The sequence below is a fragment of the Calidris pugnax genome, unplaced genomic scaffold (genome assembly GCF_001431845.1).
Source record: "Calidris pugnax isolate Ruff unplaced genomic scaffold, ASM143184v1 scaffold303, whole genome shotgun sequence".
In the NCBI taxonomy this organism is placed as follows: Eukaryota; Metazoa; Chordata; class Aves; order Charadriiformes; family Scolopacidae; genus Calidris; species Calidris pugnax.
The window spans coordinates 166,080-186,799 of NW_015091087.1; the positions used below are offsets into that span (position 1 = coordinate 166,080).

The 20,720-nt window shown below is 46.1% G+C and overlaps 1 protein-coding gene across 11 annotated transcripts in view; it reads right to left on the reverse strand.

Moving 5' to 3' along the window:
- MAP4K4 (mitogen-activated protein kinase kinase kinase kinase 4) overlaps nucleotides 1-20,720 on the reverse strand; it is a 171,264-nt gene that overhangs the window by 56,248 nt on the left and 94,296 nt on the right. For all 11 annotated transcript variants that reach the window (XM_014957751.1, XM_014957757.1, XM_014957755.1 and 8 more), the window contains exons 3-6: nucleotides 5,717-5,842; nucleotides 4,800-4,910; nucleotides 1,807-1,897; nucleotides 69-199 (exon numbers count right to left, since the gene is read on the reverse strand). In XM_014957751.1, the coding sequence (XP_014813237.1) occupies nucleotides 69-199; nucleotides 1,807-1,897; nucleotides 4,800-4,910; nucleotides 5,717-5,842 (459 nt within the window). The remainder of the gene's footprint in view (nucleotides 1-68; nucleotides 200-1,806; nucleotides 1,898-4,799; nucleotides 4,911-5,716; nucleotides 5,843-20,720) is intronic.

Sequence of the window (20,720 nt, forward strand, 5' to 3'; positions counted from 1 at the left end):
CATACTGCAAGTGTAGGGGTTTTGTATGTTGGGGTAGGTTTTTTTTTCTGCAAACAGGACTCTCTTACTCTGTAATCATACGTAGCATCTGGATTTTCATCACAGGCAATAACTTCTGGAGCCATCCAGTACGGAGTTCCAATAAAAGTGTTTCTCCTGCCAACTGTCCTGTCCAGCTGAGCGCTCACACCGAAATCAACTGCGGGTGGGAAAAAAGCAAAGTAAAATAAAATCAGAGCGGAAAAATAATGCCGTGATTACTTCTGCAAGGTGATTTGGAAACAAAACCCTCTGGATGTTCCACGTGGGAGAACCACGCTGAGGAGAAATACGATGATTAATACTGAGGCAGCCGAGCCCTTGCAGTTCACATGCAACGTGCCTGGGCCACAAGCGTCAAGAGACACAACCGCATACGACCACCTCTCCTGCAGCTCTCACTGGCCTGCCTGGACAGAAGGGAGCGTACAACTGCAAAAACACTGCCTGGGAGGCTGAGGAAGGGATATTCCTTTCCCAAATGGTGAAGCCAAGCACTTTTGCCTAGAGAGAGGGAGCTGCTCCCCAGCAGTACCTCTCATGCTAGGGGGAAAACCACACGCTTGAACACGTCTCCTTTTCAGCTCTCCACCTTTTCTGCTCTAAAATGGGGCAGTAAAAGTCATCTGTTGCTCAGTGAATTGCTCTCTGCTCTAATACACCGAGCAGGTACACTGATAAAGAGAAAAAAGATGTGGATTCTTCCAGAGGTGCCAACGTCTGCTCTAATACACCGAGCAGGTACATTGATAAAGAGCAAAAGATGTGGATTCTTCCAGAGGTGCCAACTTTGAGCACATACGCACGCTGGTTGCAAAAGAGATGCCCGTTTCATCACAGGGCAATTACATTACTGGGGTGTTGTCCTCCCTTCAGTTCTCCCGCTCACGACAGCAGTGATATATGCCTTTCTATACCAGCCACGGCATCTGCTCTAGGAGGGCTGTGACAGCTTCACCACATCCATCATCCGAGCGACACTGACAAACTGGTGTAGACAAGCTCGGTGGGAGAAACGGTTTGGGAGCTACCGTGCTCCACTTTGGACAAAACAGGAGGAAAGCTCTCCCGAGAGCTTCCTCCTCCAGCAGCCGGGACATCTTCCCAGGCCTCGTGCTGCAGGAAGGTGTAATGCAAAACAGAAGGGATGTGGGCTGGGTGGGAGGCCTTCAGTATGGCTCTATATTTAACCAAAAAAAGGTGGCGAATGTAGCATGATACAAACACAGAAGGTTAAAGTGTGCAGTAACTGGAAGAGACAGATTACAGAGAAGGAAAAAGAGTTTGTCCACTAGGAAGTGAAAGAGGAGGCCAGGGATGAGCACAGTTTTCAGCTGGCATGCCAGCACGTTTTGAACTTGGTGCCACAGCTCCCTTGAGTGTGCCATCCAGACTGTATTTTTGTGTCCAGAACCTGCACAGCAGGTGCTATTTTAATTAAAGCCAAATAAAGAAGTGACTCCTGTCACTTCCCGAGCCCAGAGTAATGGGAATCAGAAACAACCCAAGTCACGCACGGCTCAGTGGGGGGCACAAAATGGTCCTCTCTCTGATTCCAGCATGAAAGCCAACATCCTCTAATATAATGCATGCCATCCTCCCAATGCAAGAGGAAATACGTGCAGGGCCTTGATTCACACAGGAGCAGTGACAGAGAGCACATGCTCCAGAACACGTCACAGGGCTCTTAGAGGATAAAAATCAGTTTGGGAACACCAGAAAACAAAGGCTGAATGAATGAGGAAGTGGACATGCACGCCTACTTACCGAGTTTCACTTCTGCGTTCTCTGTTAACAACACATTTTGCCCTTTGATATCCCTGTGAATCACATGATGGGCATGAAGATGTGCCAACCCCTGCATTAAGGAGAGGAAGGAGAATACATTCAGAGTTAGATGCTTGGCTTAGCAACAGACTACCCAAACCCAGAACCCCTGCAAAGCCCAAAGCACTGGGTCCTGAGCTCTCGGTCCCATCACCTGTGGAAGTCTTGTAGCAGCACACCCCCTGCACAGCTTTTGGGAATGGAACAGAGACACGGGCCCCTGGTCATGCAGCTAAATACAGCCCAGCATCTGCACTGTGCAAACACCTCTCGGCTGTCACGTGAAGAAAGTTCAGCTCCCAGACAGTCTCTGTGCAATGACACTGTAAATGACATCAGTGTCAGCGTACGTCACTGACACCCGGCACACACGCACGGTCACCCAGAATTTAGTCCAGGGAAGAGGAGTGAAGGGAGAAAGGAGGCAGCACCAGCGTGTATATATGCACCCCCAAGAAGTGGGTGGGAGGGTGATGGACTGGCAGCTATATTTGAGGGCGAGGGATGACTGATGACAGACAAAAGCTCTGCTGCGAAGCTGCAGTTCTCTTCTCTAGCCTCCATAAATATGAAGCCAGATAATTGCTCCTCACAAAAAAAAAAAAAAAAAAAAAAAAAAAAAAAAACCAAAAAAACAAAAAAAAAAAAAAACTGAAAAAAAAGAAAAACATGAGTGTTATACTTTCCAAAGGAAACAAAACCTCCTGGCATACGGTGCTTTTTGTTGAGACAGCACCTGGATGCATGCCCCAAAGCGTTAGCCATGTGCAGGGAGGGCTGAGGAAGACATATGTTGCATTTTACTCTCTAATGTAATTGGGAGAACAACAGGCAACCCTCTTAGCAACTGCCTGTATTTTGGTTTCTCCTCAGCTCTCTGCTCGGAAAATTGTAGTCTCCGGTGGGATCGCCTTGCCTGTTCGCGTTGCCCTCATAGGCTTTTAATGTTTTATGAAAAATAAAGAAATAGAACCTTTACAGCTGCAGAAGGTTAAGAGAGTAGTGGTTGCTGTAGAGAAATATTTCCTAACACATGTTCTTCATTAAATGATCATTTACCAGTTTGCCTACATAACCATTGGGCCATTTTCTTTTTTTAAAACCGTTAATGAGCGTGACAAAAAAACCACCATCCCCAGCTCCTCCCCACACATGTCACAAGCAAAGCAAGTGAGCGGCTGATGTCCCCGAGACCCTTTGCTGGCTGCTAACGCTAACCATGGTCTTATTTTTCACAGGAATGAAGGCTTTTCCACAGCTTCACACAGGATACTTTTTAAAACCTTCTGCTACGCCGAAGCAGCCAGAGAGATAATCGTCTGTTCTCTCCAGAGAACTATCTAACCTTACTGAAAAAAACACATTAGGGTTTGCAAAGGGCTGGGAGGAGACAAGAGGGGCACTTCTCCATTCTCCTGCAGTCCCCGGACCACTCCAGCCACACAGGCATCCTCTAGGTCGACCCTCGCCTCTGTCTCCACCTGCACCAATCTTTGGCACTTCAGCTCATTTTAACTTTCTGTTACACAACCCTTCTCTCCTCCATCTCCGACAAACTTAGTGTAGAATCAGGTTTTGCAATATTTCATACCAATGTGAGTTTAGCATTCCTTTTTTCCAGATATTCCAGTTCCTGCTAGCGAGCAATTAAGGCTCCTTTTGCAAATCTCTCACAGGAATGAGAAAATAGCTTTCACCTAACTCTTTTCTGAGGTAAATCACTTTTGCCTCTTTTCAGTGAGCATGGCTGCTTTACCCAAGGAGAACCTAGGATGAATGCAACATAGCATGCAATGCCTCAAAGGTCACACAGTTCTCAAATCAAGTCTAAGATCAGTCCTGCGGAAGTTAGCTTCCCTCATATTAAAGCATGCTCTCCATTTGCTTTGAAATAAAACCATCAGTAGGTATTCAACATTTTTTCTTCTCCCTTGTAAACAACTTTAAATGTGCCAGCCCAAATGCCAGCAGCCAGACTCTCTCCTAGCATTTGGAATTCAAGCAAGAGATGAATCCTACGTCTCCCTCCCTCACCATCTTAAAAATCGCCAAAGAAGAGCAAATGTGTATAACACAGACAACAGCAGCATTGATTTATGCAAGAGCCAGTGGTGGTTTCCTTTAACATAAAGCCCTTCAGAACCTCATTTATGATGAGGCAATTGAACAAACACACTGTGTAGTGGTATGGGTAGGAGGCAATTTGTTTTACAAAGAAGCACAAGGAAAACCATACCAGATTTACATAGCGCAGCAAACAAATGCCAATTCAAAAAGCGCTTAAACTGTACCAACTGGAAATTAAATCTGAAGAGTAATTAGTTAAAGCTTCAGTTTTACAAAAAAAAACCTGGTAAGTGGCATCCTTCCTCCTGCGAAACTTTTGGGGCGCCGCAAACTCGCACCCCACAGCACACAGCCACACAGGACGTAGCTGTTTCTCTAGATGGGCTGCAGGAACACACAGTATGCAAGGACATGGCAGCACAGGAGTCCTGACTGCTGGCCTGAGCCAACAGCTCCCTTCCTCCACAGACTTGATTAGGAGCAGAGAAACATGGCTGCAAGCACATTCGGAAAAGCCCATTCCACACCCTATTGCGTTATGACACTGTTAGAACCACAGGGTTTGCAAAAACAGTGTCTTAGGGACCCCGTTTCACAGCTTCCACAATAGATAAGGTCACTGGCTCTTCTGCTGGCTTCTCATGACTAAAAATTGCTGTTTTCTGCAAGGCTGCCGTTACAATACAGTACAACTCACACCGAGTTAAATGATGCGAAGCAGACATCTATCTGCTCCTACGCGTTCTCCAAGTGATGACATGGCTAACGGGATTGATCAGAAACAGCTTCTTGCAGAACCTCAAGCTAGGCTACATCTCTGTAAGACCGTTTCTGTGTTTCCATGTGGAGCAGACTATTTTCCTTACCCGGAGAATCTCTCTGGAGATATATGCTATCCAGTCTTCTTTCAGAGTATTCCCTTTTGTGTTCTTCACAAGGTCTGTGATAGAGCCTGCTCCACAAAACTCCATAACAAGCTGAAAAACAGATATCAGCATACAACCAACATTAAACACAGTTCCCAGCTGTCTAGCGAAGCAAAATAATCAGGTTGCAGCATTGATTTGGGAAACCCTCGTGAAGCAGAGAATATAATTTCTTTTACATCTCTGCCTGGAAAACGGATTCAAACCAAATGTCTCCAATGTGTGTCAGACATATATGGAATATGTCTCACATTAGTTACCACATTTTCAAGGACTGATTTAATCACTGTAATTTAATGCTGGGAATCTGGATTTGCTCAGCTATGCAAAATGCATTAGCAGCAACAGGAGTAAAAGCACATCCAATGCTGAAGGAATCAAATTGATCACATCATTGCAAGGGATTTTATTCTTTTAACTCCCATATATTTATGGAAGAACATGCAGTGATGTCTGTACCCTGCCATTTCAAATCCAAACTTCAATCCTCTAGAGGGTGTAGATGAGGTGGGATGAGAAATGTAATGGGTACAATTCTCAAGTGCAGCTTTCTTTTTTCAGCCACACATTCTTACTGCTCAGCTCATCTGCCTTGTTCCCATGAAACATGTTACTATCCATCTGGGAAATGGGGGGGGAAAAAGTTACTTAAAGAGCAAATCCATTGCTAACAGCAAATCTTGGTTCAGCCATCCTCTTAAGGATGCACAATGAGCCTGTGTGATTCACTTATCTATCTGTTCAGGCAAGCACTGAATTCTGTTAGTTTGTCTTTCCATAATGTGATATTTCTATCATCCTCAAACTGTATCCAAAAAGGAAAGACTTATGAACACGCTTGAGAAATATCTGCTTACCCACAGTTGGTCGTCATGTCCTGGAGGACTTTTCTTAATGAAAGCACCATAATAAGTTGCAATATTTCTATGATGAGAATATTTCTTTAGCATATTAATCTCCAGTTTGATTTCTTCTTCTTCGTCCTTTGGGAAAAAAACAAAAACCATATGTTTAATACACCATGTGCATTATTTATTTCCTCTCCTCTTTCACACAAGTAGATTTTTTTAAAAGTTCAATTTATACCAGCGTCACGCTCAGTAAAGACATCCTACGTTCATGCCACCAAAATCCTGTTTATTGAGATTGTCTAAACCAGATCCTTACTTTCCCAAGTTTTCAGTAGTGCAAAAAAGCACATGGAGGATGACTGGACTTCATCCAACGATGGAGCAGGACAGGATCTGGTTAAAAGCCCTGTGTTTGTAATACCTCAAGCAAATACATAGCTAGTAGGCCTTTATTCTACGTAACCCAGAGAACTAGAAAACCAGAAAAATCTGTGAATTTACGATACAGAAGTATTATTTCCATCTTCCTCATGATTTTTTTCCTTTAGTTTTGAAAACCGCAACCAGTTCTATTTCAACCCCAGGCAGCGGCTCAGCGCAGGCGGCTGCAGAAGCAGGCCCTCCAAGGTGGGTCCCACCATGGTGAGGAACACACAGTCCCACCTTGGTGCCAGCACGGGGCTGGTGCAGGAAAGCAGAGGTGGAGACCAGGAATTCCCCTCCGCCGTGCGGACAAGGCGTTCGCCCCGTGCACAAGCTTCCTCCTCCTCCTCCATCTGCCTCCCTGGAGGAAGAGCAAGTGCATCAGGAAGAGAGGGCCGGGAGCCCGGGTGGTAAACAGGATGCCGGGACACAAAAGGCAGAGGAAGGATTTCCCCCGGCCTGAGCAAGGTGCAAAGCAGAGAGCAGCTCAGGTGAAGGGAGGTCATCCCTTCGAAGAGCTGTTTGCGACAGCTCCTTAAAACCACCCACAATCCGCTTTTGATGCGACGGCGGGACGCGACGCACGAAAGGATCCACGCGCGCGTTGAGGTGGCATCTGAGCAGGCAGCCAGCAGATAGAGAAGAAGGAGGAGCAGGCACCATCCCACCCCCAGCTCTCCCTTACCGTCCCTCGGGAGTGGGAGCCCTCATCTAGCACCTCTCAAGGCAACAAATGAAAAAAAGCAGCTGGTTTAGCCCTTTAGGCACAATCTTTATTCGCTCCGCAATCTTCTAAGCCTCAGATATCTGGGGGGGAAATTGTCTACCTTAAATTGATTCCAGGAAGAAACCGAACCCTCTGTTCCCTAGGGTGGCTGGCTGACGGCAACGGTAGCACGTATTTTGATTATCCTGTAATGTCAAAGCTGATTACATGAGAAAATTTTAAGCCTTAAAACTTCCTTGCAATTTGTACCACGCTAGCAATCAAATATCCTACCCGCGACATACGCAGATGTTAATAGCGAGTCCATGTTAACTATTTACACGCACTGGCACGCGTGCCTTCAGCGAAAGAAGCCACCCTGTGCTCCAAAGCAAACAATTATTTCAAATGCACCAACAGTGGGACGCAGAGCTTACTCGGAAATTATTAAGAGAGAATTCCCAAAAGGCACCAGGGGATAAACTATTCTTAAATCTTCTCATGACGCATCTTTCAAGTAAAATACTTTGTATTTCTGGAACACCGAGCTAAATAGTAAAATAAACTTGTAAATCAAAGTTCCCAGTGAACAGCAGCCCTGGGAGAAAGCGTTATCAGAACAGCTTTTTTTGAGCCAAAAGCTAAGTCAGTGCTTCCTCAGCTGCTTCAGTTGTCCTTGCTGTTGTGTGATTTTTTTAGACCATATGAAAAAAATAAAAATAAAAAAAAACAAAAACAAAAACAAAAACCATGCTTATACTAGAAACTACCACATTGAACTTTGAATTTAGGCAATTTAGGAGCTTTGTTAAACGTAATGGTTTGGGACTTAATTGCTGATAGGTTAGTATGTATAATTGGATTAGTCAGCTATTTTGTACTGACTTTTTATACAAAAATTATTTCCTACCCTCAGCACATGAGCACAATAGCTTTTACAATACAATGGGCAGGATGTCCTAAAGGCTGTTCATGTTTATCTATTGTAACAACGGCCAACAGGACAATGTTTAGACAGGATCTATTTCTGAAAAATAAAATAAATTTTAAAAAAAAAGACCACAAAAAAAAAAAAAAAAAAAAAAACTAAAAAAAAAAGACCACAAAAAAAACAAAAAAACAAAAAACAAAGACCAAAAACCAACAAAAAAGGTGACCCAGCAGGCTGCAGGCAGCTACGGCTCTTTCAGTTCTTCCTTGTGGCTGTGTCAAAACACCTGCTGAAGGGCCTGCAGCAAACCCAAGCATCTCCTTTAACTAAGGCTAATAATGGTCCTAAACTCCTATTTCAGCCGCCACTGAGCGTTTGTCCACAACACAAATAGCGTCTCACCTTGAGTTCCATCCAGTCCAAATCCCAGCCTACCAAAATAAATGGATTCAGTAATTCTTGCCAGGCTGTGGAGGACTCCACTTACTTAGCGTGGATCGATAACTCCCTGGCACTGAGTCCTGAAGACTTTGTGGCGACAGGAACTATCATGAGGATTAATCAGCACGGAGAAGGCTGCAGTACCACTGCAGTACAGCAGTTGGTGTAAGACTATAATAATAATGATAATTTAAAAAAAAAAAATTAAAAAAATGTGGCCAAACCAAAATTGTTCTGTTCCTGATTCAGGAACACCTTTTTTTCCAGGGTAAAGTTGATTTCATCCCAATGTGGACATCCGAAAGAGGCCGAACAATGTGCGCCCTACCGGTGTTTACTTCTCCCCACTAACTACAAAAGGAGGATGAGGTCATTAGCCAAGATCCAGACACCAATCTTGCAGATGTCTCGCATCAGGGCGAGACGAATCCCACCCAAAAATCTCACCGGATAAGGCCGTTTCCGCACAGGTCTCCCTATGGACACATGCAAGGCAGGGAGGGCAGCCTGCAGCAGAGACCCTCCCGTGCAAAGGGAGGTCTTTCGGTGGCCGTCCTGGGATTTGGACGGAAGGTCCCTATCTCCTCCTGACAACACATGCGCTGCAGCACCACCACTAACAGTCCCACCATTTGCAGAGGCGCCAGGATCACAAAAGGGGAAAATTAAAACCGACTGAGGCGAGAGACTGTCATTCTCATGAAGGAATACAAAAGTACATCCTTTTTTCTTGGAGGAGAGAGGCAGCTGGTGAGCCCTTCCTAGTGATTTTATGCAGCTGGCATCAATTACCACTTTAAGCCATTATCTATGGATACAAACTCCCATTGAAACCTTCTTTGTCTGGCCTGTGATGGGGCTGGTTTAAGTGTTTTATACTTATGTTTGTGACAGCATGTCTGATTACCAGTAATTTTTGCAGTAAGCTATACTTTTGCAAGACTCACGTGGTTAAATCAAGCTTGGAGCAGCTTTCCTCTCCCTTTCCATGCATTTCCCTTCAGAGATTACATGGACATGTCAGCATCTCTAGGGATTTCTAACCACAACGCTGTTTTATCAAAATGACTTTGCCTGTAAGATTAAAACTGCATACGACGCCCGCACAGAAATCCACCTATGTACACTACGATAATTTCTAACCATTTGAATTAGCACATTAAAAATAAAACCAGGCGTGTTACCTCTCAGCATGCCACCTAGCGATGCCCGATCAGCTTGCTCGCAGCTGTAGCGCAATATCTTCATACTGCTTGCTCTTTTATTTCTCATTGCATGCTAAATATCGGATTATTTTTTCTTTGCACGTAGACAGCAAATCAATGACTCGTTCTTTTCATTACATGACCATTTACAAAAATGTGACGATTTAAGTATCTGACCATGGTTGCACTGGAGTAACTACCAGACAAATAAAAGGTACTAGAGCAGATCCATGTAAGGAATATTAATCTGGACAGCTCAATTATGCAATGTCAGCACATTTTCCAAAGGTACACTCCCCCCCACTTCATCATTATTGGAAGAAAATCCTGCTTATTTATACAAATTCTTAGAAGATGAGGAATTCAGAAAACACTTTGCTGGACACCACAGTAGGGAGGGAGAAGATGGGAACTACAGATCTAGAAGTGCCAGAAGCAGGGAGGACATAACCAAAGAAAAAGAAGAATCGCTCCACGTCTGCCCCGTTTTTATATACTTCAATAACATCATTGTCTAGGTGCCTCAGGAGACCAAGCAAAACAGTCTTGACCTGCCCCAGCACTGCAACTGGTACGAGACCCTCTACGAGAATCTGTCTCTGAGAAACACAGCCCAGGGAATAAGGGGGGAATAACACTGTTTTCCAAGCTCTATAGTACAAGGAAATTATTTCAGATGCTGAATTTAAAAAACCAAACACCTAAAGGTAGAGTGAGGAAGTATCCCAGGGCATGTAAGGGGCGACTTTCCATCCACAATCTTGTAGGTGGAAGAGCTGCCTGACCACCACGCTTTGCCAGCTGTTGATTCTGCCCTCTCAAGGGATAGTGCAGGTCAGGGAGGAGAAACTCAGGACAATTTCAGATAGGGGTACGATAGGGGTAAATGTCAATGAGGAAACATAGCCAAGCAAGGATACAACAGAGCAATGTTCTGTGATGAAGGTAAGAGCAACTTTATCTAGCTCACCAGATGACTTATATGCTGTCCTAAATGAGTTTGCAGAGGAATACAAACCGGTCCCTTCAGTAACTTTCCTTTCTGATTTAAGAAATGAGACAGTGACAAATCTCAGCTCTCCCCACACAAACAGCATCCAGTCATTTCAAGCTACAACCAAGAGTTTTAAGAATTAACACCACTCCCTACCAGTGGAAAGGCAAACACACAAGTGAAAGGGGATGGGAAAAGTGAAGCCTTCAAGGCTACTTTCCTTTGCTTTCCCAATGCTGCCCATGAAGCTCTGCCTGCTGGTACCCAGAGAGCTGCAGAACCTGGAGAACAGTGGCTGGAGATGTTGTACCTGGGGTTTCAGAGTAAACTGAGCTGCTGGGGATCACAAGCTCCAGCTTGTGCAATTTGGGAATCTTTAAATGATGGGAGAGCTGGGATCTCTGTGGAGGGGCAGGCAGCAGCCTTGGCCTGGTGCTGGGAGGGGAAAGGAAGTGCCAACCTACAGATGCTCAGAGTGGTGGAGAGGAAGCTGGTTTGCCTTCAGAGGCATCAAAACCATAGTGACTTGGCCTTTCCTTCACCATCTCCCCCCAGCAGGCAAGCTGAAGAAAAACAGGAGAAACCCACAAGAAACCCAGTTTATTTTCCTTTCCGCTTCCTCTCACTTTTCATTTCAGCCCTCCACCCACACAAAAATTTTTTTTTTAGAAGTCCTAAAAGGCACAAAACGCAAACAAAAGTCTTCCAGGATAAATCACGACACCAACTTCTACAAACCACAATTCTGCTTGTGTGTGTCACATCCTCCCTCCTTCCCGCACCTCAGACCTGGCCAGCATCCATTCGGAGCTCAACCCATCCAGGAGAGGGAAAGTCTGAATAGCGCCTAGCACAATGGGTGACCTTTTCTGGTGCTGGAATCCATAATACACACACTCGTTAATAAAGTTCTCACACACGAGGGAGATGTTTTGGCGAGAAGAGTTAGGGCAGTACGGCGCACAGCACCGTATTTGAACCAGGAGCGGTGGTGCTGCCTCCAAGACGGGAAAGAGACTGCCATTTTGGGAGGAACCCAACCACAAGAGCAATGAGGTCCCAAGAGCCGGGCAAGTCCCTGCCAGCGCCTGCCAAGGTAGGAGGTTTGTATAAAGCAGAGCAGCTCGCAGTGCGGAGAAACAGGCAACGTGAAGAAACGCAATCCTCTCCAACGCCACAACAGAGTGTCGGAATTGGGAGTACGGTATAACATAGCTCTTAAAAGAAAATACCAAACGGCAGGCTTCTTGGGAGGGAAAGCCTAAACTGTTTAAAAGAAAAGACTTTAATCAAGACGTGCAGTAAACATTTAACAAGTCCATATACAGTCCCTCCTAAATCTTAACATACAAGAGCCTCCAAGTTTCTTATTACATCCTGTCTTTCTTGAGAGTCTTTTACAGAGCCTTTGAGCTTTGTAACCCTCAAGCTAAAGACCTCATGCAAGTTTATTTCCCTTCTGTCTCTCCCCTCTATTACCTTCTCAGCCCCAGCACTCACGGTGCCTTGTCCCACTTCACGTCCAAGGTCTCCCCTTCACAGACCCCTTACCCATCCACAGACTCTTCCCACCTTGCCATCAGCATGTTCAATTCTGTTACCTTCTTAGCCCCAGCACTCACGGTGCCTGTCCCACTTCACGTCCAAGGTCTCCCTTTCACAGACCCCTTACCCATCCACAGACTCTTCCCACCTTGCCATCAGCATGTTCAATTCTCTGTAACGTCCCTCAAGTCCTTCCCAAACACGCAGTTGTTCGAAGGCCTCCAGACTGCTCACCCTTAAGAAAACGTGTCCCTCACGCCAGGCGCTCCGTGACACTGAAGGAGCACCGACCGGACACCAAGCAAGCAGCAGGGTGGGTGCAGAGCATCACCCCACCATGGCTGCGAGGGTGCCTCTCAGGCTTTGTCCCTTGTCCACGTATGCAGCCCATGCAGAGAAAGCCCTTCATGGGCTTTACCATTGGCAAGCATTCTGGAGCCTGTGCTGACACCGAGAGCTGCCCGCCAGCCTCTGAGCCACTTCTGCTGCAGGCACAGAGCCGTGTTGCCAGAAGCAGCAGGGCAGAGCGATCGCAGAAGGAGGTTGTTGTGATGCTTTTTCAAGGGTGGGGGAAAAAATAAATAAATTTAAAAAAATCCTAGTTTCGTGAGAACTAGCCGGGAGAACAGGACTGTCCTTATGACCACGTTTGGATACCTTCGGTGGCAAGATTTCATCAAGCAGGTTAGAAACACACTTCCCAACGCATGCAGAACAGAGGCTGCTTTGTGTGTCCCCCCCTGCCTGGCACAGCACCCTCTCTCTGCTGCACGCTAACGGCACCGTCTGAAACAAGAGAGAAAACGAGCCAAATTGTTCGCAACAGTGCCATCGCTGAGGCTGCAGCCATAAAGCAACAATTAAGTTAGCTGGACAAAAAAAGCAGGAGGGAGGGCCAGCTCTTAAGCAGGGTCCCAGCACTGCCCGAAGGAGCCTTGTGTAGCAGCATTGTGCAGGCACAGGAGATGGAATCACGTGCGAGCAGGAAGGAGCCAAAAAACCACGTGAAGACAATACTTGTCTGTTGTCTCCCCCCCCCACATCCCCCCCCAAAACCACCTCCTCTGCCAGTCACTCCGACGACAATATTTTCTTTCTTCCTTGATGTGCCCCCGGTGCCTTCGCCGGTCACTTGGATGAGCTGCGCTGAAGGCACAGAGACTGCACTGCTGCTGACCTCCCCCAGCCAAGCCCCAGGATGCCGTCGGCTTTTCCGAAGACAACCAAGAGAGAAACCTCCCAAGGGCAAATCCCTTCCACCATTTCCAAGGCTACTCCCTCGATCGCGGTCACGATTACTTAAAAGAGTCTTCTGCTCAGATTGCATGTTTACCCCAGCTATACAATTCAACTGTCCGTCCTCATCAAGCCTAAATTATTTACAAGTTATGCAATAAACTAGCCTTGTACTGACATCTTCAGAGCTCTCATAAAAGAGGAAAGGTTTAGTACCCTACTTCCATTACTATTATTTACACCAAAAATGCCTGTTGCTCTACAATTCTACATCCAGACTTTTTTGTCTTGTTTTGTTTGTTTGTTTGTGATCAGAACAAGCCCTTGCTAGCAGATATGAAAAGTAAGTCTGTGTGTGAAGGAAAGAAATTAAAACAATTTCCTTTATGCAAAGCTCCAGGCTTAGACAGTAAGAGGAGACATAGATGCTGGAGAGAAAACAGGCCTATGCACTAAGCCAAAACGTTGCACAGCTTTTCTAATTTCAGTCTCAGTGTGCATTTGGTGCCAAGGAAAGCAGCATCTCTGGGGGCAACAGAGCCAGAGGAGGTGTTTGCCCACTGCTTGGCCCTTGTTCCACCCCAGGCAGTGTGATGCTCCACCACTCCCACCTGGAGGGCAGATCTTCCCAAAGGGGACAAAAACATGAGTCCCTCCTTGTGTCTGCAGTCCAGACACTGCTGGGCCACACTCTGGACCTGGGAGATGGAAAAGGCTCCTGAGTCCTGAATTTGATGACACTGGAGAGATTCAAGGAGAAACTACATTTCTAGTTTGAGAGGAGTGAGGCAGAAGACAAACACCTGAGAAAGGAGAGAAAACTACGGCTGAAATGACTGAAAGTGGATTTCCAATGTACCAAATGGTTGATGGTTGGACTAGATGATCTTAAAGATCACTTCCAATTTAGACGATTCTATGATTCTATATCCCACACAAAAGCTTTATTACCAGAAATTTAAGCTGGGAAGCTAAATACATTAAAAATGGCAGTTCTGGCATAACACGAATGTTCTTCTAGTACATACATCATGAAAACCTATAATTACATGAAGACATTGATTCCCTTACAGGACAGATTCATCCAGTATACAGCCTCACACCCACAATGACCAACAAGTCCTACAGATGAAGGGGAAGAAGTAGTTACTTATAACTCCTCTTTGATTTTGTGCACTGAATGAAACCCAAATGCTAAACAACAAACAAAAAACCCATCAGAAGTTCATAATCACAAACCCAAAAGCTGTCACCATGCTCACAGGAACAAAACAACGCAGAGGAAAAGTAATCCCGTTTTGGCGTTTTCTTGGGGTTGTTTCACATAGGATTCTTTATTAAAAAAGAGATGGGGCTGGAGAAGTAGCTGATAGAAGAAATTCAGAAGCTCTACCACATGCTGCCACTTCTTTGACCAACAGCAATGGAGGGCTTGGCACTGTTCGGTATTTAACGTTCTTCAGGCCAAGAGCAACCACAGTGAAGCAGAGGGAGCAGATTGGTGATGGCACTCCAAAAATCAATCATACGTTAAAAGGTAAAACTAATAATAAATATAAATGGGGAAGCATGAACGAGTACCACCAGAATTGCCATCAGTGAACAGCTGGCAGCCATGAAGCACATACTTCGCACTTCAGGAGACACAGTCCCATCACCAACCTTCACCCTTCCACAGGACGAGTCCCACCTCAGGTGGACAGACCTGGCCCCTTACGGACACCTTTCTGCCCATGCTAAATTGCAGGCACCCAGGGCAGCTATGCTCCAGGCTTCAGCACAACCGCTACATGCCTAAAATTAGACAGAATTTAATCCAGGCTTTGGTCATTGTAGCATCAACAGTTCAGGCCAGCAAACAGCCAAAGGAAGACTACAAGTTACACTACCAACTTTGGCTTTTGAACCCAAATCAATTGGTAAGTCGAAGAAGAACTTTGTAGCACACTGCTACCCTCAGCTGTCCACATTCCCTGAATCTTCTGGGCTTTAATTAAGCAAATGCTCCTCATTAAAATATTGCGAGTGATGCAATTTTTCCTTCCAAATATCTAAAACTCAGTCTGCAATACTAACAAAGCCCTGCATTTTGTCAGAAAAGGAGTACTAAGAAAAGCCCTGAAAACAAAATTACTGCATTTTCTTTGCAGCCCACCAATCCACTTCTATGAAGTGACATACTTCACTGAGCTTGTTACTATGGAATAAATAGATTTAATGTTTGCTTTCTAAAGTGGTGTACCTCCTACACCTGCCAGATGAAACGACACCTAACAGACAGCCCTCACATCCCCAAACATCAAAAGTAATACGCTGGCTTAGGAGCTAATACCCACGTTTAACGCCCATTGTACGTGCTGCCAGTAACCTATGCTCTGTTTTACGCCCACAAAAGGAAAACTTCGCATTTTGGGCTATGCTTCAGCCTCCAAAAAACTCCTTGTAAGCAAGGCCTAGTGTGAGATCATGATCTGACTTATTCAACACAAGGTTTCTTTTGTGAAACCGCCAAAATATGTAAATTGCCCAGGAATAAAAGGAATCGCCCGATCTGTACATGTGTCTTACAAACACGAATGAATGACACAGTGCGAGTGCACAAGTCCCTACAAGTTTTAATTTCAGGTAATCTTTGCCTAAAGGTTGAACACTTTAGCTCCTCCGGTCCAATATTAGTCACTGCTCAACCTCTGTCAGTAATCTGCAACCCTCTCCCCTGCCTTATGCAAAGTGCTGCCAATGCAAAAGGCCAGAGGTGGACAGGGAAGACCCAAGAGCTTCAAAGGCCCATTCCTCTCACCAGACAAGGGGCAGAAAGGATCACAAAGAAAGCTGCAACACCAGCCCACCGTCCTGTGATTGAGAAGGGGCTGAAAATACATTGTCCACACAGACCATGGGTGCCTGGGGTGAGAAGAAGGGAAGAGACCTCACCAAGACCTCACCTTGGCAAATTCTATTTTCAATTTTAAAAATACCCCAGAAAATAACTTTGGTTTCTTTCACCAACAGTACAAGCAAAGACCACTTCGGAAGCCAACTTGCTCGTCCTCCCTTTGCCACCACCTCCACCTTCTCTTCCTTCTCTCTCTGGTTTGGCAAGAACTGCTCCTCCCAGCAAGGACACAGAGGAGGTTTATCATCAGGTTGCTAATGTCAGCCCTACACACACCTGCAGAAATACCCCATCCAAGCCCTCAAGCCACCTGCTTCTTCCTGGGGAGGAACGGGCTTCTTCTGCAAAGGGCAAACCTAGGCCCATGATTTCCACTCCTCCACACTCTTCTGCAGCATTCCTGAAACCTACAACCCAACAGAAACTTTGGGGGTGGAAAAGCACCCCCAAGCTCAGCTACTCTATGGGAATAAGCAGAAAAGAAATAACTAGAAATACATGGCCTGAGAGCAGCTTTGCTGGAGCAAAGACCTCTCTTCAATTTGCTTGTTCTTGTAAGAATGAGATCCACACTTCTAACCCTAAGGGTTTTCAAAGCAGGAAGGAATATGGATATTATATTTTACCTTCAAAATACACTTAAGCTCAGAAATACAACTCTTTTTTAAAAAAGGAAATCCATTACAGAATGATTTACAACTGACTGACAAGATGATGATGATGACTCTGTAATTATCAGGTCCAATCACTCAAATTACAATTTACCAGCAGACACACAAACTACTTGATTCGCAGCTAACGTTTTCTTCAGCGCATGCTAGGTCCCTTCCTAAAACAAGAGAGGAGACAAGACAAGTTCTATCAGTAACAGACAGATGCGGCTGCTGATGAGAGGAATTCGGGGACGTCTGCGAGGGGCAGATTTCTCTTCATGTTTGTGCCAAACCCTTCCGGAGGACAGATGACAACCAGAGCCGCGACCGAAAGGTTTTTCCTTTGTATTCAGACAGGAACAGCTGTTAGATAGGTACAAAGGTATGGCCACGTCTGGCCACGCGCGATAAGTGAGTTCCTCATAAAATTGGTCGCTGAGGTTCTGATTTTCTTTGGTAGATTACTGCTGACTTATGCACAGCATTTAAAATCGCCCCGCGCTGCCAAAGCTCTATAAAGGCTGTGCACTTTAGTGTACAAGTAAGTGCATTTGGCGTGACGCCACTATGTACAAAATCATTTTCGTGCAGCTGCCAGCAGAAGGGGAACTATATTCTTGGACCAGATGTTTTTGTTGCTGGCGCTGCCAAGCACGCCTGGAAACCTCACAGCTGAGCGGTGCTGCAGGAGTGAATTAACAATGAACAGAGCCACAAGATGCTCGTGTCCATCTATCAGACAGGGCGTCACGCCCCCCCGCCCCCCTTCTCCCTTCCTCCGCCTCTCTGAGCCAGAAAGCCGCCGATAACCAGCTAATTATTTACCTGCCCAAGAAGAAAAGCCCTTCTGCCTCCATCAGGATAGATAAAAGCAAAAAATGCTTGCAGAAAGTATGACACCCCAGCTGCATTTACCCTCAGCTGGGCAGGCGACAAAGGGGCCACAAATAGCAGCCAAGAAAACAGGAATTGAGAAAGTATAAATGGTCCTAATAATACAGCAAAAGGTTTGGTTTTGCTGCCGGGCTGTGAACAAGCTTGCATTTATTATATGGTATTTCACCTCAAAAATCAGAGCTGCCAGGGCATCTCGCTCTCCAGTTTAAAAACAAGCAGCTCAGATCCCAGCACAAGCCTCTCGCTCTTGAGCTGAAACCTTGAGAGCCCTGGCAGGATTTTGGGGACAGGACTCTGCTTCCCCACGCCAAGACTGGCTCCTTGTGAGGCTTGGCTGCTCTTTGCCCTGCTGTCCCTTGCCTTTGGCTGAGCAGAGGGGACCTGCAGGGCTTACAGGGACAGAAATGACACATCTTCAGACATCTGCTTAAAACTGCTGTATGGCACAGCAGGCAAAAAGCAGTCTGAATACAGGAACAAGGGAGCCAGCACCAACACTCAGGTGCTGATAAGAAGAAAATGAGGTTAACTTGGTCCAAAACTCTTCCTTGACAGGCCCACCCTAATTCAACCACAAAATCTTGGAATAGAAACCTGAGCGGCCAGGCCACCCCAAGCCACTGTCAAAAAGCAACACTCAGCAACTTAACTGTACAATAAATGCATGCCTAATGTGTTTTACTGAAATCCTCCTAGACAGGAATAATCTGCTCTCCCTCAGACAAGAGTATCGTTTTGGTTTCCCCAGCCTCCAGTAGTCACCACACCTCCTGCACCAAACATGGCCCCGGCCTGCTTGGCTACCTCCAAAGCCCAGAGCTGTGCCTTCCTTAAGGAGAGAGGGCTGGAGCACCTCTCCTGTGAAGGTAAGCTGAGGGAGTCGGGGTTGTTCAGCCTGGAGAAGAGAAGGCTCCAGGAAGACCTTATAGCAGCCTTCCAGTACCTGAAGGGGGCCTACAGGAGAGATGGGGAGCGACTTTTTTATCAGGGAGTGTAGTGATAGGATGAGGTGTAATGGTTTTAAACTGAAAGAGGGGAGATTTAGACTAGATATTAGGAAGAAATTCTTTACTGTGAGGGTGGTGAGGCACTGGAACAGTTTGCCCAGAGAAGTTGTGGATGCCCCATCCCTGGAAGTGTTCAAGGCCAGGCTGGATGGGGCTTTGAGCAACCTGCTCTAGTAGGAGGTGTCCCTGCCCATGGGGAGTTGGAACTAGATGATCTTTAAGGTCCCTTCCAACCCAAACCATTCTATGATTCCTTAAGGATAAATTTAGTTCAGAAGTTACATGTTAAAAAATAAAAAACCAACAGCCTTGCTTGTCTGGATAAATAATCTCCTTCTCAGGGACTTTCCCCTTAAAACAAAAGGAATGCTATCGCTACAGTGCCTCGGGGGAAGACGATTCATGAGCAGGAAAAGGCCTGTAATTCTGCGCTCGGGGTACTCAAACCCAACAGATATTACAACTTTTTACTATGCTAGTCCCGTAACATGATGAAGTGGCAGTCTGAAAAAATCTCCCCCTAATCACACTGATTTGAAAACAAAGAAAGAGCAATTAGCCCAGCCAAAGCGTGGGGGGCGGAGGTGGGGGTGGGGGGGCATTTACATCCAAAGGAGGAAATGGCGATTGTTTGGAGAGTGTCAGAATTTTGGAGTACGTACTTTAAGGCACCAGATTTGCTCAAAGCAGAGCTGTGTGACAAAGAAGCCAAGCACAAAGGGACAGGCTGCAGCAACCCTGCCAGCTCTGGCTCCACTATCGAGGCAAGGATCAGATCCGTGGGTCGGTGTGGAAACATTACCAAGCAGCCATGCAAGCAGCAGAAATCCCACACACAGCAAACCGGACCTCTCCAAGAGCTGGAGAGAAGCAGCTAAGTGAAAGACCATGTGTCATGGAGGTCAGCTTCTGCCAGACTACAGGCATCTGAACAAAGCCCGTCACGGCTGGAGGCTCCTCTCCTGCGGTTTCCGGCAGCCTCGTCCCTCCAACAGGCGCATGGAGAAATCCCAAAAGCCCGGTCAAAAAGGAAAGCCTCACAGAAAACGTTGGTTAAATTGGTTAAGCTTGTCTTTGCCGGTTTGCTAACAAATGACACTCCGCTCGGAAAAGCCTTTAGCTGGGCTCTGGCTGGCATGAATTAAAAAGCGAGGGGCGGTGGGTACAGAATAGGAAAAGGAAGAACAGGGAGGCTATTATAAAGATAGCAAAACATAATTAAAAAAATAAAAAAAGGAAGTTCTAAGGTTGTGGGTGCCTTTTTTTTTTTTTTTTTTTTTTTTGACAACTCTCCCCAAATCAGCTCCATCTGTAGTCTCCGAGCATCTGGGGGGTTCTGCCAAAGCGACCAGTAGCAAAGAGCTAGCGTTTGTCTTTGAATCGCAGCCATTATGTGCTCCGGCGTTCCCACAGCACGGAGAGAAATCGGAGGCGCTCGCCATTCTCCCTGGGCTGAGGCCGAGCCGCCGACCCAGAGCACAAGGGATGACGGCACTGCATGTGCACTGCCGCTTATAAAGGCAAGGCACGGTGGAAAAAAAACCCCAAAAAAAAGGACATTGCCGCTTTTCATGACCTATAAAACTTCCCCACTGAAAGCAGGCTTGGCTGAGGGCAGCTCTCCAACTCACTGGCAAACCCCTTCAAAGCAAGACACCCGGCTAAGGTTGTCTTTCATACAATACTGCCCTTATTCCCTCCCGCCTTTGGTTCGTGAGTAGACACTTTTCCCCAGGAGCCATAGCACGTACAGCCCTGCAACAGTCACAACCCAGTTTTGGCCACCTCTCTCCAACGCCGACGATGGGTTGCTGGCCTGGAGAATGCCTATGCACACCAACAACCCGCACAACCCATCCTCTTCCCTTCAGGGAAGCACAGGACACCACAAAACCTCTATGATATCTGCTGTTAGCTGCCCACCAGCCCTACTCGCCTCATACCTGGAGGGCCAGGTAAGGCCCTGTTTTGCCATTCATCTTGTAAAGATGATTAAAAGAGAAGGCTAAAAAGGGAAAAAAAAAAAATGATGAGACAAGTTCTCTGAATGGGAGATGCAAAAACCGCTGAACACCA